This window comes from Pieris napi, chromosome 22, assembly GCF_905475465.1.
Source record: "Pieris napi chromosome 22, ilPieNapi1.2, whole genome shotgun sequence".
In the NCBI taxonomy this organism is placed as follows: Eukaryota; Metazoa; Arthropoda; class Insecta; order Lepidoptera; family Pieridae; genus Pieris; species Pieris napi.
Window position 1 is genome coordinate 8,306,521 of NC_062255.1, and position 22,506 is coordinate 8,329,026.

The window sequence follows — 22,506 nt, forward strand, 5'->3', positions numbered from 1 at the left end:
TTATCTGTTATTAAATGATTAAAAGGAATTTACTAGATAAAATGCTTAATGTTTTGTCTGTTTTTATTGCTTTCTTAAACCATAAGAGCGATAGGGACAAAAATTCACTCGCTATTTCGGACTTTTTTCTCTCAAATAAACAATTGTACTATTCTCAGAATTAAGAAGATGAACTACCACATAGCGAGGTACAAGATGTCAATAGCTCGTTATGCGATGCTGGATCATAAGAAATCTGCACCGAATCCTAAGAGGTAAAAAAGTACTTTAATTTTAAATCTTAATTTAATTTTTACTGTATTTACCACATTCGAAGTTGAAATATTCAAATCTGCTACTGACGGCTTCAAATATAGTCGGCCATTTTGACATGACTACGATTTCATAAGGTACAAATAAATGATAATTTTCGTAGAAGTTCTATACTTATAAGAGAAGTTCTAAGATAATTGTGTATTTTTAATAATCGATTGCTCTAAACGCACACCGCTATAGTGAGGGATCATACTTGAAGGAAGTACTTAAACTGCTGGGCTCAATATTGAAATAAGTTGATAGAATCTCATTTTAAATATCATAATTTTATTGTTGAATGATGAAGATGGCGCTGCACTTTCATACTATGTTTTATTCAAGCACACAACATCAGATATATATGCGACAAGGATACCTTTTTTCTTTCACTTTTTTTTAATTGATAAAAAGCTTACCAACGCTCGGCACACTGATACATTGGTAAAAACACACTTAAAGACAAACATGACATACATGTAGAGATCATACAAATATCAATCCAAACAATTATTAAACAAAACAAACATTATAAAAAAAACAATTACTAATCAAAAAAATTAAAAAAAACAAAAATCGATTTTATAGTGCCCCTCACTATGGATATCCGCAACATTTCACTTAAACTATTCCTAAGACTAATATTTTTTACAGGTACCAACTGTTATCGCAGACAAGCAAAACATTCCAAAAAGATGGCTTATCGACTTTAGAATATGATGTAGTGCAGGTAGTACAACATCATCTATATACACACGTTTTAGCCAATGTAGACGAACGTAGCTGACGAACATACTTCGCCAAACTACTGTTTGGCGATTCACGGTAACGCCTGTCAATGATATTTCCTAAACACGCGGGAACACATACGAAAGTCTATACAGCAAGTGAAACCTAACATTTTTAGTTCACGCAACAATTTGCCTCAGTTGTTGAATGTTTTGTCTCGCTTTTTTACATGTCAATGATAAAGATGTACATAGTCGATTAAATGTGTTTACGTGATACTTCAGCAAGAATTCTATTAGAAAGGAATACAAATATCGTAGCGATTTACTTATTGCTAAAGGCACTGTTTAAAGACAAATTGATATTGTTAATATGTTATTTAGAAGTTCATGTTCATTGTGTAAACACATTTATTCAACGAACTGTTCATAGTATTGGTAACAGTAGTTGACACGTAAATTGGCACATCCAACGTTGCAAACAGTGTTTAGGACCCTAATTGGGGTGGATTTGCGTGGCCTAGCATTTATGAAAGCTCGATCTGTCTCAAACTGCGCATGAGCTCGCCAATTTAAGTGTCAGGTACTATTTATGTAATGTAAAAATGTAGTCCAGACAGCTACTATTTAATGAAATTATTTGTGATTCTCATTTGTTTTTAAAAAACGTCCAAATTGTTTTTGCATTATAAATGCTTAGATAGAATTATTCACTACATATTGCTGGAAAAGACGAATTGTATCCGACGTATATTCGAATGAAATGTGAAAACGATGGACTTCTCATTATCAATAGAATAGAAATCATAACGCCCATTTTATACTTAAATGTTTTAAAAGGCCTACACTGTGTATCTTCGATATTTTTGGTTTAAGTTGGGTTCAAGATACAGGAGTTTTTATCTGGAAGTACTCTTAATACTGGTGATGGTAATATTACTAAATCTACCACCCCTGGTAGTCTCGGACCCCTGAGGTAGGCACGGTGATGGAAAGTATGAGGAAATCGGCATGCTTTAAATACAAAAATTCGATGGCGTGTGTCAAGCACGGAAGGTTAATCTACTTGCATATTAGAAATACAAATCACGAAACCGATACAGAAATCTGAAGCTCAGACCTATAAAGTTTTAGCCCCACTGGTTTTTTTAAGACACTAAATTGCAAATTTATGATTTTAAATTGACGTTAGACAACTAATTACTTCCTTTAATATGAGCTTTTCTAATTTACTATGTCTGTTATAAAGATTGAAGCCATCCGTATATTTTTAGAACTTGACTTGAAAAATAAGAAAGAAAAATAACTTTATTACACATTATAAGGAAAAGAAAGTATACTAGCGCCCACGCTGATTCCCTGACGTGGGTAGCTTGTCTCTTCCATTGAACAAATGATTTTAGGTACATCAATAAATTCTTCGTAACACTTATAATTTTTTTAATTAAACTACTGTTGCACAAGAATATTTTCCGTTTCAGCATAGTACTGGTTGAGAAGTTGCATAAGATTGTTAGAATTCAGAGATGATTAGATTGTTAAAAGTTTTTTTTTTAAGACAATTCACACCAATTGACCTAGTCCCATGCTAAGCTGGTGAAGCTTGTGTTATGGGTACTAGGCAACGGATATACATACATATTATAGATAGATAGACATATAAATACATATTTAAACACCCAAGACCTAAGCACAACACCACATGAAAGTTTGGTTGGTAAGTTTGTAATGAAAGTTAAAGTTAAAGAAAAAACGTTGGGCTAAACATTTTTTGGGTATATTTGCGTTGTGTTGTGGTCGGTGTTTGTTAAATTACCATCTCCAGTATATAAGCTACTCTTCAGGTCTTAAAAGTCTTGTTTATTAGTGAGAAAATCATAGTTACCATTGATATAAGGAATCTCAATATTTAAATTAGTGGACAAACAAAATGGTAGATCAGTCTACGTAAGTATTATTCGAATCTCGCGTTTCGTTTAAAATCAATTTGACGTTTTCGCCGTCCTTAAACATAAATGTACTTACTTCAAATCGATGAAATAAATATCGAAGATTACACTTAGATATAGTTGTTGTAACTTAGGTGTTTTAGGGTAAGAGGGTCGACGCTTAATTGGGACTCTCGTAATCCAATGCGTCGATAAACGGGAGTCCCTATTAGCTGGTATAGAATCTTTATGTAAGGAAATATAATCTATATAATTTTTATTAGCTTGTTTTATTTTTCTATGATTTATTTCGAGATTTTGGACAATAACATTTTATTTATGTATCGTTAATTAATATAAAATATAATAATGAAATTTAAACCAAATCAAATAGAAGCTTAAGTTATTTTTAGCTTTTAATTGGATATTTAATTTGAATTCCATACATTCGGCCTAACATTTTATTGATATAAACTATTTTTGCTACTATTTTGCCCAAAACTTGTGTAATATTTTAATGATTATCTGTGGTTTTTAAGAGAATTGACGTTTTTACCGTAGGGTTACGGCATTGTAAAACTTCAATAACAATTCCACATGATTCCAAGTATGCCACAATGCAACTGATGTTAAAATAACAATAAACTATTTTCGTTAAACTTATTTATTGGAATTATCTTCTTATTGTCAGTCTTTGGAATTTGATATCTGTTTCACAAAGTAGCCCTGCCGGATGTTATTTTTGCCTGTGAACTATAAAAAATATAAGGATTTTTAAACGCGTACTTATTTGTAAATAGCTTTACTAGTTTATAAGACAACTAAGGGTATCAGGTCGAGACAGCGCTAAATCTTACTCCTGTCTGTCATTTGACATATGTTATATTTAACGCTGTGTCATATTTAACGCCATATGTCAGATTTAACGTTAAGTGTCAGATTTAACGCTAAATGTCAGATTTAACGCTAGGTGTCAGATTTAGAAACGAGTGCCAGTGAGACTCCTGTATATCAAACGCGGTCGGTCAAATTCGTTTCTGAATTCGCTGTCTCCTTTCTGTATATCTCCCTAACAATTAATCTGTAACAGCTTATTTTATAACCCAGTTGTGATATGTGAGATTTAGAATAGTATTATTTTTTGTTGGCAGTGAAAAGTCAATTATCGTAAATGTAATGTATAATTTAGTTTTTGTAAAAATATTGCTACATCTACAAATGTTCGTCTATGAATAATAAACACATTCTCCGTTACAAAAGCTTCATCAAGCTGTCGATCTTGGTACAAACCTCCCACCTCTTGGTGGATTTCGTTCCTAAAGGTTCCCCGTGGTCATCAATAACTGCACAGTAGAAGAGCTAAATGTGGAGCCTGATGGTACAGGTGTGTCATGCTCCATGCAGCTGAAACTAAAGAAGTACTTTAAGCAATCTCTGTTAATCTCAAAAAAACAACCCAAGTTTATTTTTGCTGTTCTACACTTCAAGCTTGATTCAACCATTGTGATATGTATATTAGATTGTTATAATAAAGAGTGTCAGAGTTTCTTGCCAGTTCTTCTTTTCCGCTCTACGCCATTGGCTTGCGAAGTGGTAGTAAATGTAATTTAGAATCAATTTAACATCTTTTCTGTTGACGTTCATAAGTGTACTTGGTGACCTATATGAATAAAGTTATATATAAATAAAGTCCTAAGCACTGCTAAATGTAATGAGTTTTACCCAAAAGCGCGATTTTTTTTTTAAGTTCCAAGAACTGCTAAATCGATGTTCTACAGATATACAATAAAATTAATTATTGATAAATTCCTTGCAAACCTAGATTAATTTTAATTAAATAACTTATATAAATCTTTAAACGCTTTTATAGAACTGAGGGTTACTTAGGGTCAAGCCAAGGCTGTACATTTTGCTCACTCAGGCTTTCTTAGTTTTATAAGCGTGGCGAGTACCTAAATCGTCGGAGACACGCCCCGAGAGGATAGCCAGACGTAGGCACTCTCTTCAACTGTTACATTGCATTCATTCGTTACATAGCAATTAACATTTAATTATTTCGGTTATAATCTATTGTTGTACGCGAGTGGGTACTCAAACTAAATTTCAAAATATCTTTATTCATATAGGTAAACAAGTACACTTATGAATCGTCAGAAAGAAGTTACATTAATTGTAAATTTACATTTACTACCAGTTCGCAAGTCAAGGGTGTAGAGCGGGTAATAAGAACTGGCAAGAAACTTTCCGCCACTCTTTTCGCCAAGTATTGAGTCATACAAATTGATTGAACTGGAGCAAATCAATCCCAAGGATTAGGATCATTTCAGTATTCCTCAAATTTATAAAAAGCTTTATTGATTTAACGATAATATGCGTAGTGTAAAAATAAAATCCTCTATTATTTAAAGCACCCCGATGACTCAGGAACCGTACAATATCAGTACTAGGCGCTTAGAATAAGATTAAGAAACGAGATTTCGTGTTAAATCTTGTTTCTGAGTCACCGTCAGTCTCGACTCGGAATTTTACCCAAAGTTAGTGAGCTGTTTGATGTGTGTAACGAATTGTAGATATAGCATTATTTCTTATGAATTGTTTAACGCAATCGAACAAGATCTAAATAGAAATCGAATCTACTTATTTCCGTGCATTTCTGTATAATTAAATATATTATTTGTTCGAAGTATATTGTTTTATTTCATTCCATGGTGTATCGTAGGGAATTCAATCTTGTTAACGTAGTTCAAGACGCCTCTTTCGGGCCTGTAACGCAACGTAATGTTTTACAAGATCCCTCCAAATCTGTTGCATAATACTTGAACGCTTCCTTAACGCTCAATTTTTACTAAAGTTTAGCTATGCAACCGTTTTTACTAAAGCATCTTCTCTCTCATTTCAACACTAATCTAATTTGGACAGAAAGAGACAAAGGAGTACTTGATTGACTGTATTTTTTTAATAAGTGTTGCCACTTGCATAAACAATATTGAAAACATATACTTTTGAAACAAAAGCGTAGTTTTACTAGAAAGGATTGTTTTAATAATGGAAATCAATGGTATCTGCCGAAAACGAAATACTATGAACCTTATTATAAAAATTTTAATCCGTCCAATAAGTAGGTATAAAAATACAGTAGATTATTAAAACAAATTCGGCCCCGCATCGAGTACTGTTCTCACCTCTGACCGGGACCTCCCCAGTATCAGCTTCTTCCGTATTCAAAGAAGAGTGACTGGTATCGTCGACGACCAGTCACTGAGCGTTTTTAAAGTCAGTTTTTGCCGTGCACAATTAAGAACCAACTGCCCACTGAAGTATTTCCAATCTAATTTGACTTAGGGTAAAAAAATGAAAGAAGAGTTCAAATTTTTAAAAAGCCGGCAACGCACTTACGAGCCTTCAATGTCAGTGTCCATGGGTGGCGGCGGCCTCAGGTTTCTGTACCTGACATACGCCGGCCATATTTGTCTCCTTACGATGTTTTCCTTCGCCGTATGAGCTCACTTAGAAATAAAAGTCCGTTTGTGTACACCTGTGGTTCGAACGCATGACTTCAGGGACACGCTCACGAGACTAGGTGAACACATTCTCATTCTTAACGTACGTTCCTTTTTCGACACAACGTATTGATCTACGGATACTCTCGAGTGACAAGATTAATGAAGCTTTATTACAGCAGTTGTTGCCCGACATAATAGGGCTCATGTGAAAAATGTTGGGCAAGGATCCTAAATAATACATAGAAATAATACTTTATTTCCGTTCAAATAATTTATTTCCTCATTTTTGAAGTGAAACGCAATAATAATAATATTAGCGTCACGACTATGTGCAGCGTTTTTGTCGAAGAAAAGGGAGAGAGCGATTAAAACCGATTTAGAGAGAGTGAGAAGGGCGAATTATCTTATAGAAATTCTATTTTTAAAATTAAAATTTCGTTAAGGGAATTTATGAAAATTAGTATTTTATATTTTATGCAAAATAATTTATTGAAATCTCAAATGACGAATTGTAAATTAAAATGCCACGTGTTTTTATTATCCAAGAAAAAAATTTAAAAAAAAATTAAAATTTGTATTAAGTTTCGGCTAATATTTTAATGACAATTAAATTTATTAAATTCTTAACATCTTCCTTTTTCCCTCCTTCTAAGTCTCGGAAATCTAAAGTTTTAGATTTTTATAAATATGAACAAAGACTTAAAATTAGTTTGCCAAAGAAGTTTCACTTCTGCCATGTGTACTTTGTACGCACGCACTTTTTTTATTATTTTTATTCTTTTACTAACCTTATACTGAACATTAGAAAACTTATTAGTACAAGAAAACTAAGAACATAATATCACATATAAATCAAAACATAAAACCATAACCTTTATTAAAATACAGCTCAACATATATATTGTATTTTCTATAACAATTATGCTGAACATATATTCAATAAAATATAAAAATACATTAAGAAGATTACACTTCCAATTTTAGTTAGTAGCAAGTTTTGGCTTAACAATGTATTACCGGATTAGTTAGATAGACGCTGACCAATTCTGTTTTTATAACAAATTATGAATAATGCAATTCATGTAGATTCAGATAGTGTGTATTTTTACTTAGCATGTTACTTATTCAGCACTCTAGCATAGAAGTATTGTGTATTAACATATATAACGCGCTTTCAAAAGCGCTTGCTTAGGACAGCAGGGGTTTCATCCCTGAGGTCGTAGGTTCGATCCCCGGCTGTGCAGCAATGGGCTTTATATGTCAGCATTTAACATTCGCTCGAACGGTGAAGGAAAACATCGTGAGGAAACCGACATGTCTGACCCAAAAAGTCGACGGCGTGTGTCAGGCACTGGAGGCTGATCACCTACTTGCCTATTAGATTGAAAAGAGATTCAGAAATCTGAGGCTGAGACCGAAAGAGGTTGTAGCGCCACTGATTTAATTTATTTATTTAATTATAAGTAATCTTACAGCTAACATACATAGTATTATAAAACAAACACTTAGACAGTACAGAAAGCCAAACAGATTACACAGATAAACAATATTATATACGAAAAATAAAACAAATAAGCACATCAATAGACAAAACTATATAAATAAAACTGAAATTTACCTACCTAACAAAATCCTAACCTACCCAACCTAATCTAAACAAAACCAGAGTCTTCCCGCCTCTTCAAATACTTTCTCACATCTTCTTTGGTGAGGTGGAAAATATCAATATCCTTATAATTAGTGTCATAGTTAAATAAAACCCGAAACATTGGTGAATTATGCAGGTAATTCGAGTTCGTACGAGGCACATGGAACAATTTTGTGTGTCTTGTCGCATATGGAGAAGGAATTTCAAAAGAAATTAACGACAGTAAATAGGGGCTATCGATCCGTTCCGTTGTCTTCTTAGGACATGTCTCCCTAAATAGTATTGGATATGCGAAGTAACAGTGTCTCCCCTGGGTTAAGTAGCGCACAGCCTGGAATGATACCAGTCCATAAGTGGGTCTTTTGGTACGGGGATGCGTAAAATTTCCACATTAGGTTTATCAAAAAACCATCTATATAGTAGATTTTAAGCCATACATCTCTGAAACTGAATTATAAAAATAGATAAAATTGAAATAGGAAGGGTGGATTGATAAATGTATTCCATTCGAAACACAAAACGAACAAGCTGAAATTCGACACGTTTATCGCTTATATTAAATCACCCGTGAATAACATTTATACGCGTAACAATACTAACATATCGTAAAACTCAACAATAACATCCATTACGTATTGAATTTACGATTAAATACTGTTTAAAAACAACCGTCACCTCTGGGCCAGCCTTGCGATTCTGTAACTCACTTTTCAAACTCGCACAGCGGTTTTGCAGCGGCGATCGCGCTCAAATCAGTCGTGAAGCAGTCATTTTATTACAACCAAATGACGATTTGGAAAACCGCTGTGCGAGTTCGAAAAGTGAGTTACAGAATCGCAAGGCAGTACTGTCAAGGAGGCTATTGAGAGACGAGCGAAACTAATTATAGACGAATCACTAATTTAAACCATTGCCGTTTCCCTTGGCCTTTCTGTCTTCTATAGATTCAGCTCCGGTGAATACAACTTGGAACTACATACCTTACGTCCCTTCAAACTACGCTCGCCTAACAGCATGCTGATTGACCCCTTCGTTGCAGACATTCCCAAGTGCCGCACTAGACGAATTGGATCGTCATTTCCTTGTGATAGCAAAGGAGTGGAACTTCTTGACACCTTCAATCATTCCTAATGAGTATCTCGTGGGTTCATTCAAGCGGCGGCTAACGCATCTCCTGAACATGCATGCCCACTAAAAGGCCGCATCTCACGTAACATCAGGTGGGATTGCGGTCTGTTCAGTTCTGTAAATATTGTACAGTTCTACTAAAAGAACAAGTATACAAAACTATTATAATACAGACAAACAAATAGAGATAAAAGTAAATCACCTGTCTTTTGTGATATTTACAATATTGTATGTGTTAGAATAAAATAGTTTGTAAAATTTATTTAATTATAACACACAAATATTAAATAACAAATAAAATTTAATATTTGAGTGTTTAATTAATAATATTTAAAAAAATTTAAATAGTTTGGTCTTTTATTGACATAACTTTTACACATTTAAAGAAAACGCTTTTTTACCGAATCGAACGCGCTGTAAAGCACGCGAAACGTCGGAAAAATTTTAAATTATGTAAAATAATTGTACATTTATAATAAAAGTGTTTTCTTTAAACTTATAAATAGAAAACTAAAAAAAAAAATTGGTCTTTGGTGGCAGTTTACTTTTAATGCTGACAATGCCTCGCTGTATTGCCATACTTATTCATGGAGCGAGGAAAGCACCAGCTCGGGGGTCACTGGTACTATCAACTCCAAGGTACGCCAACTCAAATCCTTAATTTTTTATTTGTCTTTTTTAATCATTATAATTTAACACTTAAAAACGGTTCTGATAGTGTTTTTAATTAGTCAGGGTCCGTATTTTTAATTTACTAATAACGATTAAGCGCGCATTTGTTTCGGTAAGTAATATTTCGTCTCTTTCTGTCATATTGTGTTTACTCTCGGATAGAAAGTGACAGATGAGATCTCAACAAATTAAATTACTGTAAATCAACTGAAACTGTATTCCGTAACAAATAGCTCAATACTTGTCTCATAGAACGTGTACGCACTATAAATTGAACCATATATCTTTCAGTATTATTCCAAGTTTGCTAGAATAAATTCAATTCATATAGGAACAATGGATTGGTTCAATCTATCATAGCTGTGTGCTAATAATTTTGATATTTTTAAACAAGAACGATTTATTTGAGCCAAGTAGGTGACAACGCCAACAATTGCTGTTAGTTCTAACATTTGAGTCTAGACATTCCAGTTTCCTCACTAAATGACAAAGGGCAAACCATAAGAGCAATGGGCTGACGAGATTGGATAGGAAGCAAAAATTGGACGATGACGGCAAAAATAAATTAAACTAGAAAAAGTTGGAGGAGGTCTTCTATAATAAATATAACTCCATTGGTGCAGAGCTGTGCTTTAAACGCACAACTTCTGGGTTGAAAGTCATGCACCAAGATTCAAGTTATTTCTTGCTAAACAATTGAATGAAGATGGCTGTAGTTATTTCCAGAACAAACGAGAATTTTATTAACAAAGAGCACAAAACTTGGAATCAACAAACAAAACTTATGACAATACTCGCTGTATAAGTTTTGAATGAACAATTATGTTAGTGCACTTTTGAAAATAAATAAACGTTTTTAAAATATTCATGATTGGATTTTATAACCAATGTGAAGCTAGTATAAACTGTGTATGTCTTTTTTTCAAATTAAGAATCAAATTTACATTACACTGCTTACGCTCTCGGGAATTGAAGTGGTCGAAAACTGAATTATAATATTTTCATGGAAATAATTAGAATGTTATATTCAAGAACCAATAGAATTTAATTTTTTTAAGTTATTGCATAGCTTTTATCGCGGGCTTTGAGCGCGGCGACCGAATCGAGAAATTCCGTAACGAAAAAACCTAAACACGATGACGTAATAAAGGTGCAGCCGATACGCGTTAGAGTGAGACAGACTATATAGGCGTGTTAGTCTGAGTCTGGTAGAGTGGTAGATTGAATTAATATCAAAGAAAATAAAATACTGCTTGAATAAAAAGTAAATAAATAATTATAATTGCATAAGTTAATATAAAAATGCTATGCAATTATAGCTTTACCGCGGCAGTCCCCGAGTACCACACGTTTTTAATTTTAATTTTATTTTAAATGGACAAAATAAAGAATATATCTTTAAGAAAAATAACTAAGGTGTAAACAGATGTTACAATAAAAATAAATAAACTAAAGTGTAAATGGGCGGGGCACATGGCAAGAGGAACAGAAAAGTGGATTAAAAAAGTACTAAACTGGTGCCCAAGGTACAGCAATTAAAGAAGATTAAAATAGAAACGTGTTTAAATGTAAATGTATCTGAAGAAGGCTATTAATATTATTATTATCCAAATAATTAAGTCTCTATCAGTTTTGGTTGTAATAAATAACCTCTTTAGTTTATCATACTTTCATAAATTATAACATTCCCGTTCCTAAAAATGTTTACCTCGGAAGCGTCGGGTCTGGATGTGCAGAAGAGGACATCAATTCAAGCTTCGTCCTGTATGGCCGTATATATATAGCAACAGAAGTTGACGCGTCGACTCAGGGTAAATATATTTGGATCCAACGTCAAATGTGCTTTATGAGTGTGCAACGTGGAAGGTCACTTATCTCACCGGCTCCAAGTCTCCAACCGCTGTCTTCGCCGTATTCTGGGTATCAACTGTTGAGAAGTTATCCAAAGACTTTAGGAGCGCTGCCGACAAACCCCGTTTAGCCAGCAGATCAAACGGTAAGGTAAAGTAAAAGCAACTAAATAAGTCTAATTGTATTTTTAACTAGCATAATGTTTCGTCGTATGTCAAATTGTGTTTAAGCTGTGATGAAAAGAAACAGGTTTTATTACATTTTTTTTTCGTTTTCCTTATTCGTTCATTAGCGTCATAGAAAATTCCGTTATAAGGTTAAAACATTCTTACAACAGAACAGTCCAGGGAAAACTATTCTGAATTTTCAACGTTTTTTAAAAGTGCACAAAAATTGGCGCGCTCTGTTCCACATTTAGCATTAAAAAGACACTCAGTTTTAATGCACGAAAGTTATAAATGTACGCAATCGTCGCTTCACGCTCTGAGCACTTTACGCTAAAATGATGTACAAGAAACCTCGGAATGTTTAAAAATCATTTAAATAATTTTAAATATATATGAAGAATAAAGAATCGTATAATAGTATCGTTTCACTATCCATTATTTATCTAGATGTTTTAACACAAAAATATACAGTTGTTACAATATTCTTAACATAGTCGTTATAAAAATAAATAAAAAATTCAAACAAATTTAAAAAGTTTGGTCCCTGTGGCAATGTACCTTTAACGCTGGCAGCATTTCCTCGCTGTATTGCGATATTTTTTCGTTGAGCGAGGAAAACGAACAAGTATGTAGATTAATTATTTTTATAGAACAGGTGGCAAACGGGCAGGAGGCTCATCTGATGTTAAGTGATAACGCCGCCCATGGACACTCTCAATGCCAGAGGGTTCGCGAGTGAGTTACCGGCCTTTTAAGAATCGGTATGCTCTTTTCTTGCAGGACCGTAAGTCGAATTGGTTCGGAAAATCAGTGGGCAGCTGGTTCCACATAGTGGAGGTGCGCGGCAAAAACTGCCTTAAAAACGCTTAGTTGTGGAAGACAGACGTCGAGGTGATACGGGTGGAATTTCGTATTCTGCCTTGACGTCGGATGATGAAACTCAGCTACAGGTATTAATCCGAACAACTCCTCTGAACACGCTATATTAAATGCGGTAGAAGATGCAAAAAAAAGAAAATAAACTATTTAAAAGTTACTAGCGGCTTGCTACTTAATATTTGAAAATGTTGACAAGTTAGTAACTTCACTGTATTGTCAAGTTAATATAACTTTTCCCATTTGTTCATTAGCAACTATAAAGTTCTTTAGCGTAGAAATAACTAAAGAGCCTTTGTATCATTAAGTTTTTGAGCGTAAGTTTTTAAAATGTACACAAAGTAGCGAGAAAATCTTTACATTATTGTGATTCGCGAATGTTTCTGGTTTTATTTAGCTAACTATAACACTGAAGATGTGGTTCCACACATATATATATATATATATTAAGAAGCGGGAAGAACTTACCTTATTAGGCGTAGTAAGAATTTAGTTTTGTCTTTAATACATTAAATTGTCGTTGGTTTAATGTTTAAGTTCAGTTTTCTTTTTGACGTGACAACGTCTTATAAATCGATGGAGCCGGCTGCACGCACGAAAAAACATGACTCATGCGGCGTTAGCTCGCTCTGAGGCGTTCCATTTAAGGCTTGAAGTGCAAGCGAGAGCGCGAAGCGACAGAGAGGCACAATCGGACTCCGCGCTCTTCAGCGTTCGACATCTGTCTCTCTCCTACTTGAGTGAGCGATTCGTGACGTTGTCACGTTCAACTATCGTCAGTAAACCGACTTTACAGACAACCGATTTATTTTTTATCAATCAATGTACTTATGTTTTCTGTTTAACGATGTAATCTGTTTTTGCTTTGGATAATGTCTAAGCCTAAGTACTCACGAAGCGGTTTTCATCCGCGGATTTCGCCGAGGTGGCGGAATGGAATTTTATTTTCAAACCTCACGAGACCGGAGTTTTGTGTTTAATGTTCTCTTTTATAATCTGGATATGTGTAGCTGTCAGATTACTTATAAATAAATAAATTCTGCCACCATTAAAGGTACCCTCCCGCATACGACATCAAATTTTAATTATGTGCTATTATTTTTATGTAAATTAAGAATAAATTTGTGTGTGGAATTAAATTTAACATACAAAAATGTATCTTACCTATTATCTCAACTGAGATATAATATTATTTGTATTACTATTTTTCATGTAAATAGTTGAACGGACATATCGTGATTTTCCTTAGCAAACTCGTTCTTTCATTATAGTAAGCAATAGAATAATACAGTCGTTTGTATTCCTCCTGGTTTCCTAGTAAAATATATTGGCCTCCCGATACCATGGCACAAACTGCATAACTTATCCTCAAGAGTGTTTTTTATTTCGTTACGTTTGCGTGTGATTTTAAGAAGAAAAGCTAGTACAATACTGCGTTTGTTTTATATGTATGTTGAATAATTAAAAGAGTCAATATAATTTAACAGCAGCCCTGCGATTCTGTAACTCACTTCACGAACTCACACAGCGGTTTTTGCATCGGCGGTCGCTCTCAAATCAGTCGTGAAGCAGTCATTTTATGATTTGGCATTCTGATAAACAATAAACTACAAGCTCCCACCTTTTCAGAATGCCAAATCATAAAATGACTGCTTCACGACTGATTTGAGAGCGACCGCCGATGCAAAAACCGCTATGTGAGTTCGTGAAGTGAGTTACAGAATCGCAGGGCAGATCAAGCGGCGTAAGTGATAATGGATATATTATATATATATCCATATATAGATGATATATAGATAGAATAGGTTATACACTTCAAAAAGATTCCAATTATATCCCCAAGCAGTCGCGGAGTCGTGGAACCTACAAGGAAAGTAAGAGCGTGGCCGTCCCAATCAAACCTGGCGTCGTACAGGTGCAGAAGAGACAAAGAGAGCCGGAAAGACTTGGAGCGCGGTGAAATAAGAGGTTCAAGACCGAACACGATGGAAACTCTGGACGCCCTCTGATCCATCTAGGGGTTACAGAACAGTCATTCTTAACATTTCCTTAGAGTTTGATTCTGAAAAATGTTATCCTTGATATTACGTGTTTGCGTGTTGTTCCCACAGTAATGTATTTAATGCTCCTATTTCAGCGAGCTTTGTTGATAAAGGTAAAAGGTACGGTTTTCTTATTTATTTTTTCATTAATTTTATATTAAATAATAATTAACTGCTAAAATCTGATGAATTTCCGTTATTATTAATTTGCAAACATTACAATATCAATACTTTATTTAATTTATCTTTAGCTGCAAATATTCACAACTACAAAAGTACAAGAGTCTTGTCCAACTTTCGTCCCCTCTGGAGTAGAGATTCTTAGGCCTTGACCTCAAGCTTAGTCTCAAATCTAGTGCACAGACTCTAATTTAAGATTTGGTGCCTGGTAGATAGTACCGGTGATCTCAGCGGTGATTTTCTCGATCAACGAATAAGTATCGCAATACAGCGAGCAAATGCCAACATTGTAGTGTTCTATTTATGTATTTGTATTTACCTTTATATGCGAAATTATATACATATTTGTTTGCAAACAAAATGTTTCGTTTCATTTCGTAATTCAAATAATTCTGGAACTATCAGATGAAGCTGGAAATACATCTAGACTAGATTAAGTAAATATCTAGATTTTAGTTACTGCCTTCCCCGCTGTACGGACTAATTAATGCTATCTTGTGTAATTCCAGCAACACATGCAATTTCAAGATAGTTAGATAAGATTATTAGCGTGTACATTGAAATGGGTTTGATTTTAGATTAATCAACCGCAATCCTATACGGTTTTAAAATCAATCATCAAATTTTTATAATGGGTGAAACTTTAAGTATTTTTAATATCATATTACAACAAAAGGGAATTGTCGAAAAAAATTGCCTATGAATTTGACCATATGTTACGACACGCTCACCGAACACTTCGCTGCGGACCTATCTCGAAGACTGTGTCTAAAGGCCGATTTACATTATCTTAGTGTTTAGGAGAGTGCTTTAGGATAGTACTTTAGTTGAAACATGTAAACGCTACTTGCTTTAGTAAACGCTACTTGCTTTAGTACGGTTCTACTTGACTTTCAAGTTGAATCAAAATAGAATCGCTTTTTATTTTTGTTTCAAGTGATACCCCTCCCGCGCCCGCGCACCCCCCGAGATCTTCCCTCGTTGTGTGTAAACACGTAATTTAGTCAAATCTTAAGGAGAGTGCATAAGTGCCGTGAAACGCGTGCGTGTTTTTTGATTTTTAAAGATGGCTAAATGGTCGGAAGATACAACTATCAAATTTGTGTCTGAATATGTTGTTCACGAATGTTTGTGGAACGTTAAAAACAATTTATACAAAAACAAACCGACTAGGCATTCGGCATACACTACCTTAAAAGAAGCTATTTTGTTTATTATTTATATTTAGTTTATTTATTTCGAATAAAATCTCGTCTTCTATTTGTTCCATAACTACAGTTAGTATTTTGCGTAGAATAGAGCGTATTTGCCGACGTCGTTGCGCTGTAATGATACTCTACTGGAAGAAATGTAAACGTTCACTCGCAACGCACTAAAGCACTAAAGAACTTGCCTTTCAAGTTGTACTAAAGCACTCTCCTAAACACTAAGATAATGTAAATCGGCTACGAATGAAAGTGGACAGCGTGGATGTTAGAGTTCACGGCGAGTGTGAAAGGCGGTTCCTTTGTTTCTATGCTCTTAAGAATGTAGAGCACAGAGTTGCACAGGTACACTGCCACAGGGACCAAACTATAAAATTTGTTTTATCTTTCTATTTATGAATTTTTATTTATATATATTGTTAATTATTATAGTATGTAGGTGAAAAATGTTGTAAATACTTCTTTAAATTATTTATTAAAGTTTACCACATCATACATAATACTATATCTAAGGTATATGTTACAAACTCTTTTATCTAAAAAGTATGACAATTTAAAAAAAAGAGTGTGTGTACATAAGGTACACGCGTTAGAAGTTATACTTCTTTGGCGTATGGAAAAAAAATAACTAAAATGCAGTAGTGATTACGATAAATATTAAAATAATAAAACTATTATTAGTAAATACAATCACCGTCGTATATGAAATTGATTTAATAAAAACACCAAAATAATATTTATTTATTCACACTGTTTAATTGTACTGTTACGAAACAAGTGTTCTAAATATAAAAATACCAGAATATACAACTTGAACATAGTTATTATCGATTTTCATGCCACCTAGAACTAACTTCATCCTGTTAATTTTGTGTAACGGTGCGCGCGCATCGTAAAATTTCACTCTCATCAATTTTTCGTAACGCGCCCAAAGAAGTATAACTTAAAAAATAATACAATTAAAATATGTACTTACAAGAGAAATTAAAAATACCAGAAATTTAATATAATATAAAATTAAATTATAATAATATAAGTACTTACTTTATTCAACTATAATGATCAGGCAATATTTACTCTTATGCTCCATAAGATCAAAGTTGAGTGCAATGTAAATAGGGGAGTGAGCGAAAACAATACCTATTAGTTACTGGTATACCACAAGCATTGACAAAGGCCTTTAATTAATACCGAGACGTGCCTATATTGCTTCCTGATAACATCGTATGCAGGTCACCAGGTAACAAGGAAAACCATATTTGCATGAAAATGCACGGACTTCTGGCTTAAATTTCATTTTCAATGTTTCACTCGAATTTTCATTTGAAATTCAACTCCTGTACTGGAATTACATACAATAAACAAGAGTTATGTTCGAGAGTTCACAAGTTTTATTGTATTATTAAACAAAAGCACATTTTTCCATTTCACTTCTTAAATAAAAAGGCTATAAACACAAGTAAAGTAAAGTAAAAGTAAAAAATCATTTAATCATATAGGTAACATAATATACACTTATGACTCGTCAGTAAATAAATACATATTAATGCTTCTAATTTTACATTTACTGCCAATTGCGACAACATTGCTTAAAAACGTTCCTTAAATCCGTTGTGTTACAACGTGCGTCTACGGTTGCGCCATTAACAAGCAAACCCAGGGTTGAGTCTTAGGACGTGGCGCCTGCAACAATTCAGCCGTTTTCAATAAATGGAATAATCTTCTATACAACACAAAAATAAGTGTTAATTTCAACTCGTATAAACGAACAAACAAATAAGGAATCACTAAAGCCTTATAGATTTAAGGATTTTATTGAATTTATACTTTTGGCGCGGTAGGGAAAAATGATGAGAGAAAAATTTTCTATTGTTAGTGTCGTATATCTACAAACGTAGAATAAAATTTTTGAACACTTTTTATCTTGTTACACCAAAGTATAACTTCTAAGGGTGCGTACAGACTATGTAACATATTATATAACTTGTGTTTTATAACACGTCCACATTATGTAACCTTGTTATTCAACATTATAACATAAAACAATACTGTACACATTATAATAACAATGCAATATAACAAAGTTATATAACCATATTAAATAACAAAAGAAAAAAAAAACGTAGATGCTGGGTTCGTCCTAGCATACATATATATAATAACATGTTTTATAACATTCAGTGTCCACATTTAATTATCTGAAACATGTTGTATAGCAATGTTGTATAACATGTTATGTTATATAGTCTGTACGCACCTTAACGCGTGTAGATAAGTACACCCACGTTTTTTATTACTGCTTTAGAAAAATGTAAAAGAATTATACCTGTATGTTAAGTTGTTTTTTTTTTATTTTATAGAACAGGGGTCAAACGGGCAAGAGGCTCACCCGATGTTAGTGATATCGCCCATGGACACTCAGGGCTCGCGAGTGCATTGCCGGAGATTTAAAAATTAGTACACTCTTATCTCGAAGGACCCTAAGTCGAATAGGTTCGGAAATACATCAGTGAGCAGCTGGTTCCACATAGTAATGGTGCGCGGCAAAAACTGCCTTAAAAAGGCTCAGTTGTGGAACGACGGACGTCGAGGTGATACGGGTTGAATTGCGTATTCCGCCTCGACATCCGATGATGAAACTCAGCCGCAGATATTGTTTTTCATTTCATTTATATATTAATTGTTTATGCGCAGCATCTAGACTTTACAACTACAATGTAAACAAAAAGTCAAAAACACAATGCAATGCAAATAAAATGTAGATCCACATTCTAAGATGTACTGTACATATAATCTAAATTCCAGTTACTTACAGTAAATAAAATACCACAAACATAACAAATAATAATTGCGATCAACAAACACATTTTATTTTGTCGCAGCAATAATTAAGATAAAACGGGAAATGTCGTAGTGATGTTTAATGAATCTTACGAAGTCCTTTACTTTAATGGTGCGGACTGAAGTTCATTCCGAATCGAGTTAAGACGGTTGGGATATTCAACATCCTACTTATTTAACTTAAACAAGGGTTAGGTTACGCGGGTTAAGCGAGCGAGTAAGGGTCTGTTTCACAATGTACGGATAAGTTCTACATAAGTTCCAAATTAGCTATTTATTACTTATTGGTAGGATAAACACTATTGTTGCGTTTCACGACTGTCAGATAGCGCTATTCGTCACATAAAGTCCATCATAAGTTATGAGTCCGAAGTCGAATGAGTCTGAAGTGTCAAATACAACAATTTATCTTCCAAATAATGTATGTGTTCCATAGCTATTTGGAACTTTATCCAAAACATTGTGAAACAGACCCTAAGTATGACAAAAAGGTTCTTAGACATACCAAGGCCGAATTCAGGGGTCATGAGAGTTAGATACTTCCTCTTTCGCTAGTTCCTGGACAAGATTTCGCCATATTATGTTGCTGTTATTAAGTGTATTGATACTGTAAGCTTGTTATGGATATTAACAGATTCTATATAGAAACCATACAGTATACACGGTCGTATTTATAAAAAGCATGTTTTGTTTTTTGCCCTGAGGTCGTAGGTTCGGTCCCCGGCTGTGCACCAATGGAATTTCTTTGTATGTGCGCATTTAACATTCGCTCGGAAGAAAAACATCGTAAGGAAACCGGCTTGCCTTAGACGCAAAATCTCGAAGACGTGTGGATCACAGGAGGCTGATCACCTACTTGCCAATTAAATTCACAAATGATCATGAAACAGATACAGAAATCTGAGGCCCAGTCTTAAAAAGGTTGTATTGATTTATTTTTTATTTTTTCTTACTACAAAGACGAAATATAAATTGCATTTTCGTTAGTAAAGAATAAAATCAAACAATACTAAATCAATTCGAACACATTTTCACCATTTTAACTACATTATCCCGGCTATATTTATTCCCAATATATTTTAAGAAATGTCCTATCGTCCGAAGACCGCACTAAAGCTTTGCATAAAGAATTTGTTTCACTCTCGCTTCTATACTGCGCTCGCACCCTTTTTACTGATGGAGTCGAGTCGTAAATTAATTCCGCTTAAGGTTTAACTTGTCTTATTTAATAGTCGTGTTTACATTATTGTTAGTAGTAACATAGTGTCTTCATAACATATACTTCCTTCATAAATAGGGAATAAGTTTTCTGTGCCTTTGAACCTAAAATCATTAATTTTTCATCTAATTGAAACTAAGACCTCAAAAAAATTCGGATAAGCAACTCAGCAAAAAAGTTAATTCAATAAATGTCCTTTTAAAGACTCGAAGGCCTACTTCTACTATTACTTACATCAAATAATTTAATTTTACTATTGGCTATTTCTACAGGAAAGCTCTAGTAGATTCATTTTATAATATTTCCTTTTTCAAAAGTTTACATCTTCCTCAGGTTTAATAATAGTGAGCTTATATTTAAGCCTCGTTAAAGCTCCGACGCGCCTGTAGTCTGTAGTAGTCGATGCCGTAGCAACGTAGTACCTGAGATCAACGGATTGTAGAATCTATTTAATAAGGTTTTATGTAGTTGCTCGTTGCATTACATTTCATGAGTATTTCATTTTTTTCATAACATAATAAGCGTCCACTTCTTTATTTATTTCCGACGTAATTATTCTATGTTTACTATTTACTACTAATATCATATAAATAAAACAAACACTACACAATAATTCTACAAATAAAAATAAATTAAAAATATGTATAGGTATATTTTTAAATAAAAAATTAAATATTTAATAAATAACTATTTTTAATTACTCCATCTAACTAATTATTAACAAAATAAAAGATTAAATATTTAAGTTGGCGCCTGGTAGATAGTACCGATGACCCCAGAGCTGGTGCTTTCCTGGCTCAAGGAATAAGTATTGCTTTACAGCGAGGAAATGCCCCCACCGTTAAAGGTACCAAACTTTTTAAATTTTCGCTTTGAAATTTCTTAATTATTGAAGTGAAACTTCTTTATCGGGGTTGGAAAAAAATTTAGTGTAACATTTTTTCGTTACGCGTCACATTTTTCCGTTACGCGCCATCTTTTGAAGTGAAACTTCTTTATCGACGTATGGGAGAAATTTTGTAGCAGGTTACGCGCCATGTTGCTTTTTGAAGTCAAACTTCTTTATCGGCGTTGGAAAAAAATTTACACACATTTGTCACATTTTTCGGTTACGCGCCATCTTTTTCTTGTCCCTACCACGGTTGATCCGAAGAGATTCGAAGCCATTAGTAACAAAAATATATAATAACGATAACAATGATAGTAATACTAATAATTCTATTACAATTAATGAAATTCTGTAATAATCTTAGTACTACATAGTAGTACAGTAATAAGTTAAAATGAAATAATTGTATTTGTATTCATGTCTATGACAATAAAAGCCTTTTGTTAAACTTTATCTAATTTAACTTTATTTAACCAATTTCTGTAAAGTTGCATATAGTAGATCATTTTTCGAAAAATAAGGTCATAAAAAAGTTTCACTTCTTACGTGTGTACACCTAGTACACGCACACATTTTTTTTTATTATTACTATGTAGGTTAAGAAATATGTAAATACTGTATATTTGATTGCTATGATTACTAATAAATAATTCAAATGATTATATCGTCACTAATAACACAAGAAGTAGCTCTTATGAACTCAGCCAGTGTACAAACAACTAGAATCCTCTAACCTCTACATTGATAGAAATCTTATTTATTACATCTATCGCTCACGTGAGTGGCGCCTTGCTAACCAAGTAAGAGTATGCGCGCGGTATATCAAAAAGTTGTAATTTCCGCCTCAGATTCTTTCTTAGGACCCAGAGATCCAGTCTCTATTATATCCACACTATGCCTCCGTAAGCATCTTTAATAAGCACACTGAGAAAGCTCTCTCCACAGGCGTATGTCTCATAGCGCATTATATACACACTTATATGAAGAAGTTTTATTCAAATATTAAGGGTAAGACTTAAGTTTTGAGACTTGCTAGACCATATGTCAAAAACTTATTGAAATTTTGATATATAGGAGTTATGGTTAGCGCTTAGTGTTTTGCCTTTCAACCCTGCGGTCGTAGTTTTAAATCCCAGCTATGCACCAATGTAGGAGTAATGAAGTTCTCGTAGAGTTCGTACGTATTCGATACCGATCGTACTTGTCTTGCCTATTTAGAAAATAATAAAAAAATTGATACAGTAACTTGGGATCAAGCTAAAGGCCGAGAGTCAAAAATGCACTGATGGACTTTTGAAGTTATACTTCTATTGGCGCTTTAGGGAAAAAAAATCCGAT

The 22,506-nt window shown here is 33.7% G+C and overlaps 1 protein-coding gene across 1 annotated transcript in view; it reads left to right on the forward strand.

Annotated features, from left to right (window-relative positions):
* The window catches only part of LOC125060722 (beta-1,4-N-acetylgalactosaminyltransferase bre-4), a 130,588-nt gene extending 127,361 nt beyond the window's left edge, over positions 1-3,227 (forward strand). The window contains exons 9-10 of the mRNA XM_047665747.1: positions 159-254; positions 946-3,227. Of these exons, the coding sequence (XP_047521703.1) occupies positions 159-254; positions 946-1,078 (229 nt within the window). The 3' untranslated portion in view covers positions 1,079-3,227. The remainder of the gene's footprint in view (positions 1-158; positions 255-945) is intronic.
* The last annotated feature ends 19,279 nt before the right edge of the window (positions 3,228-22,506 follow it).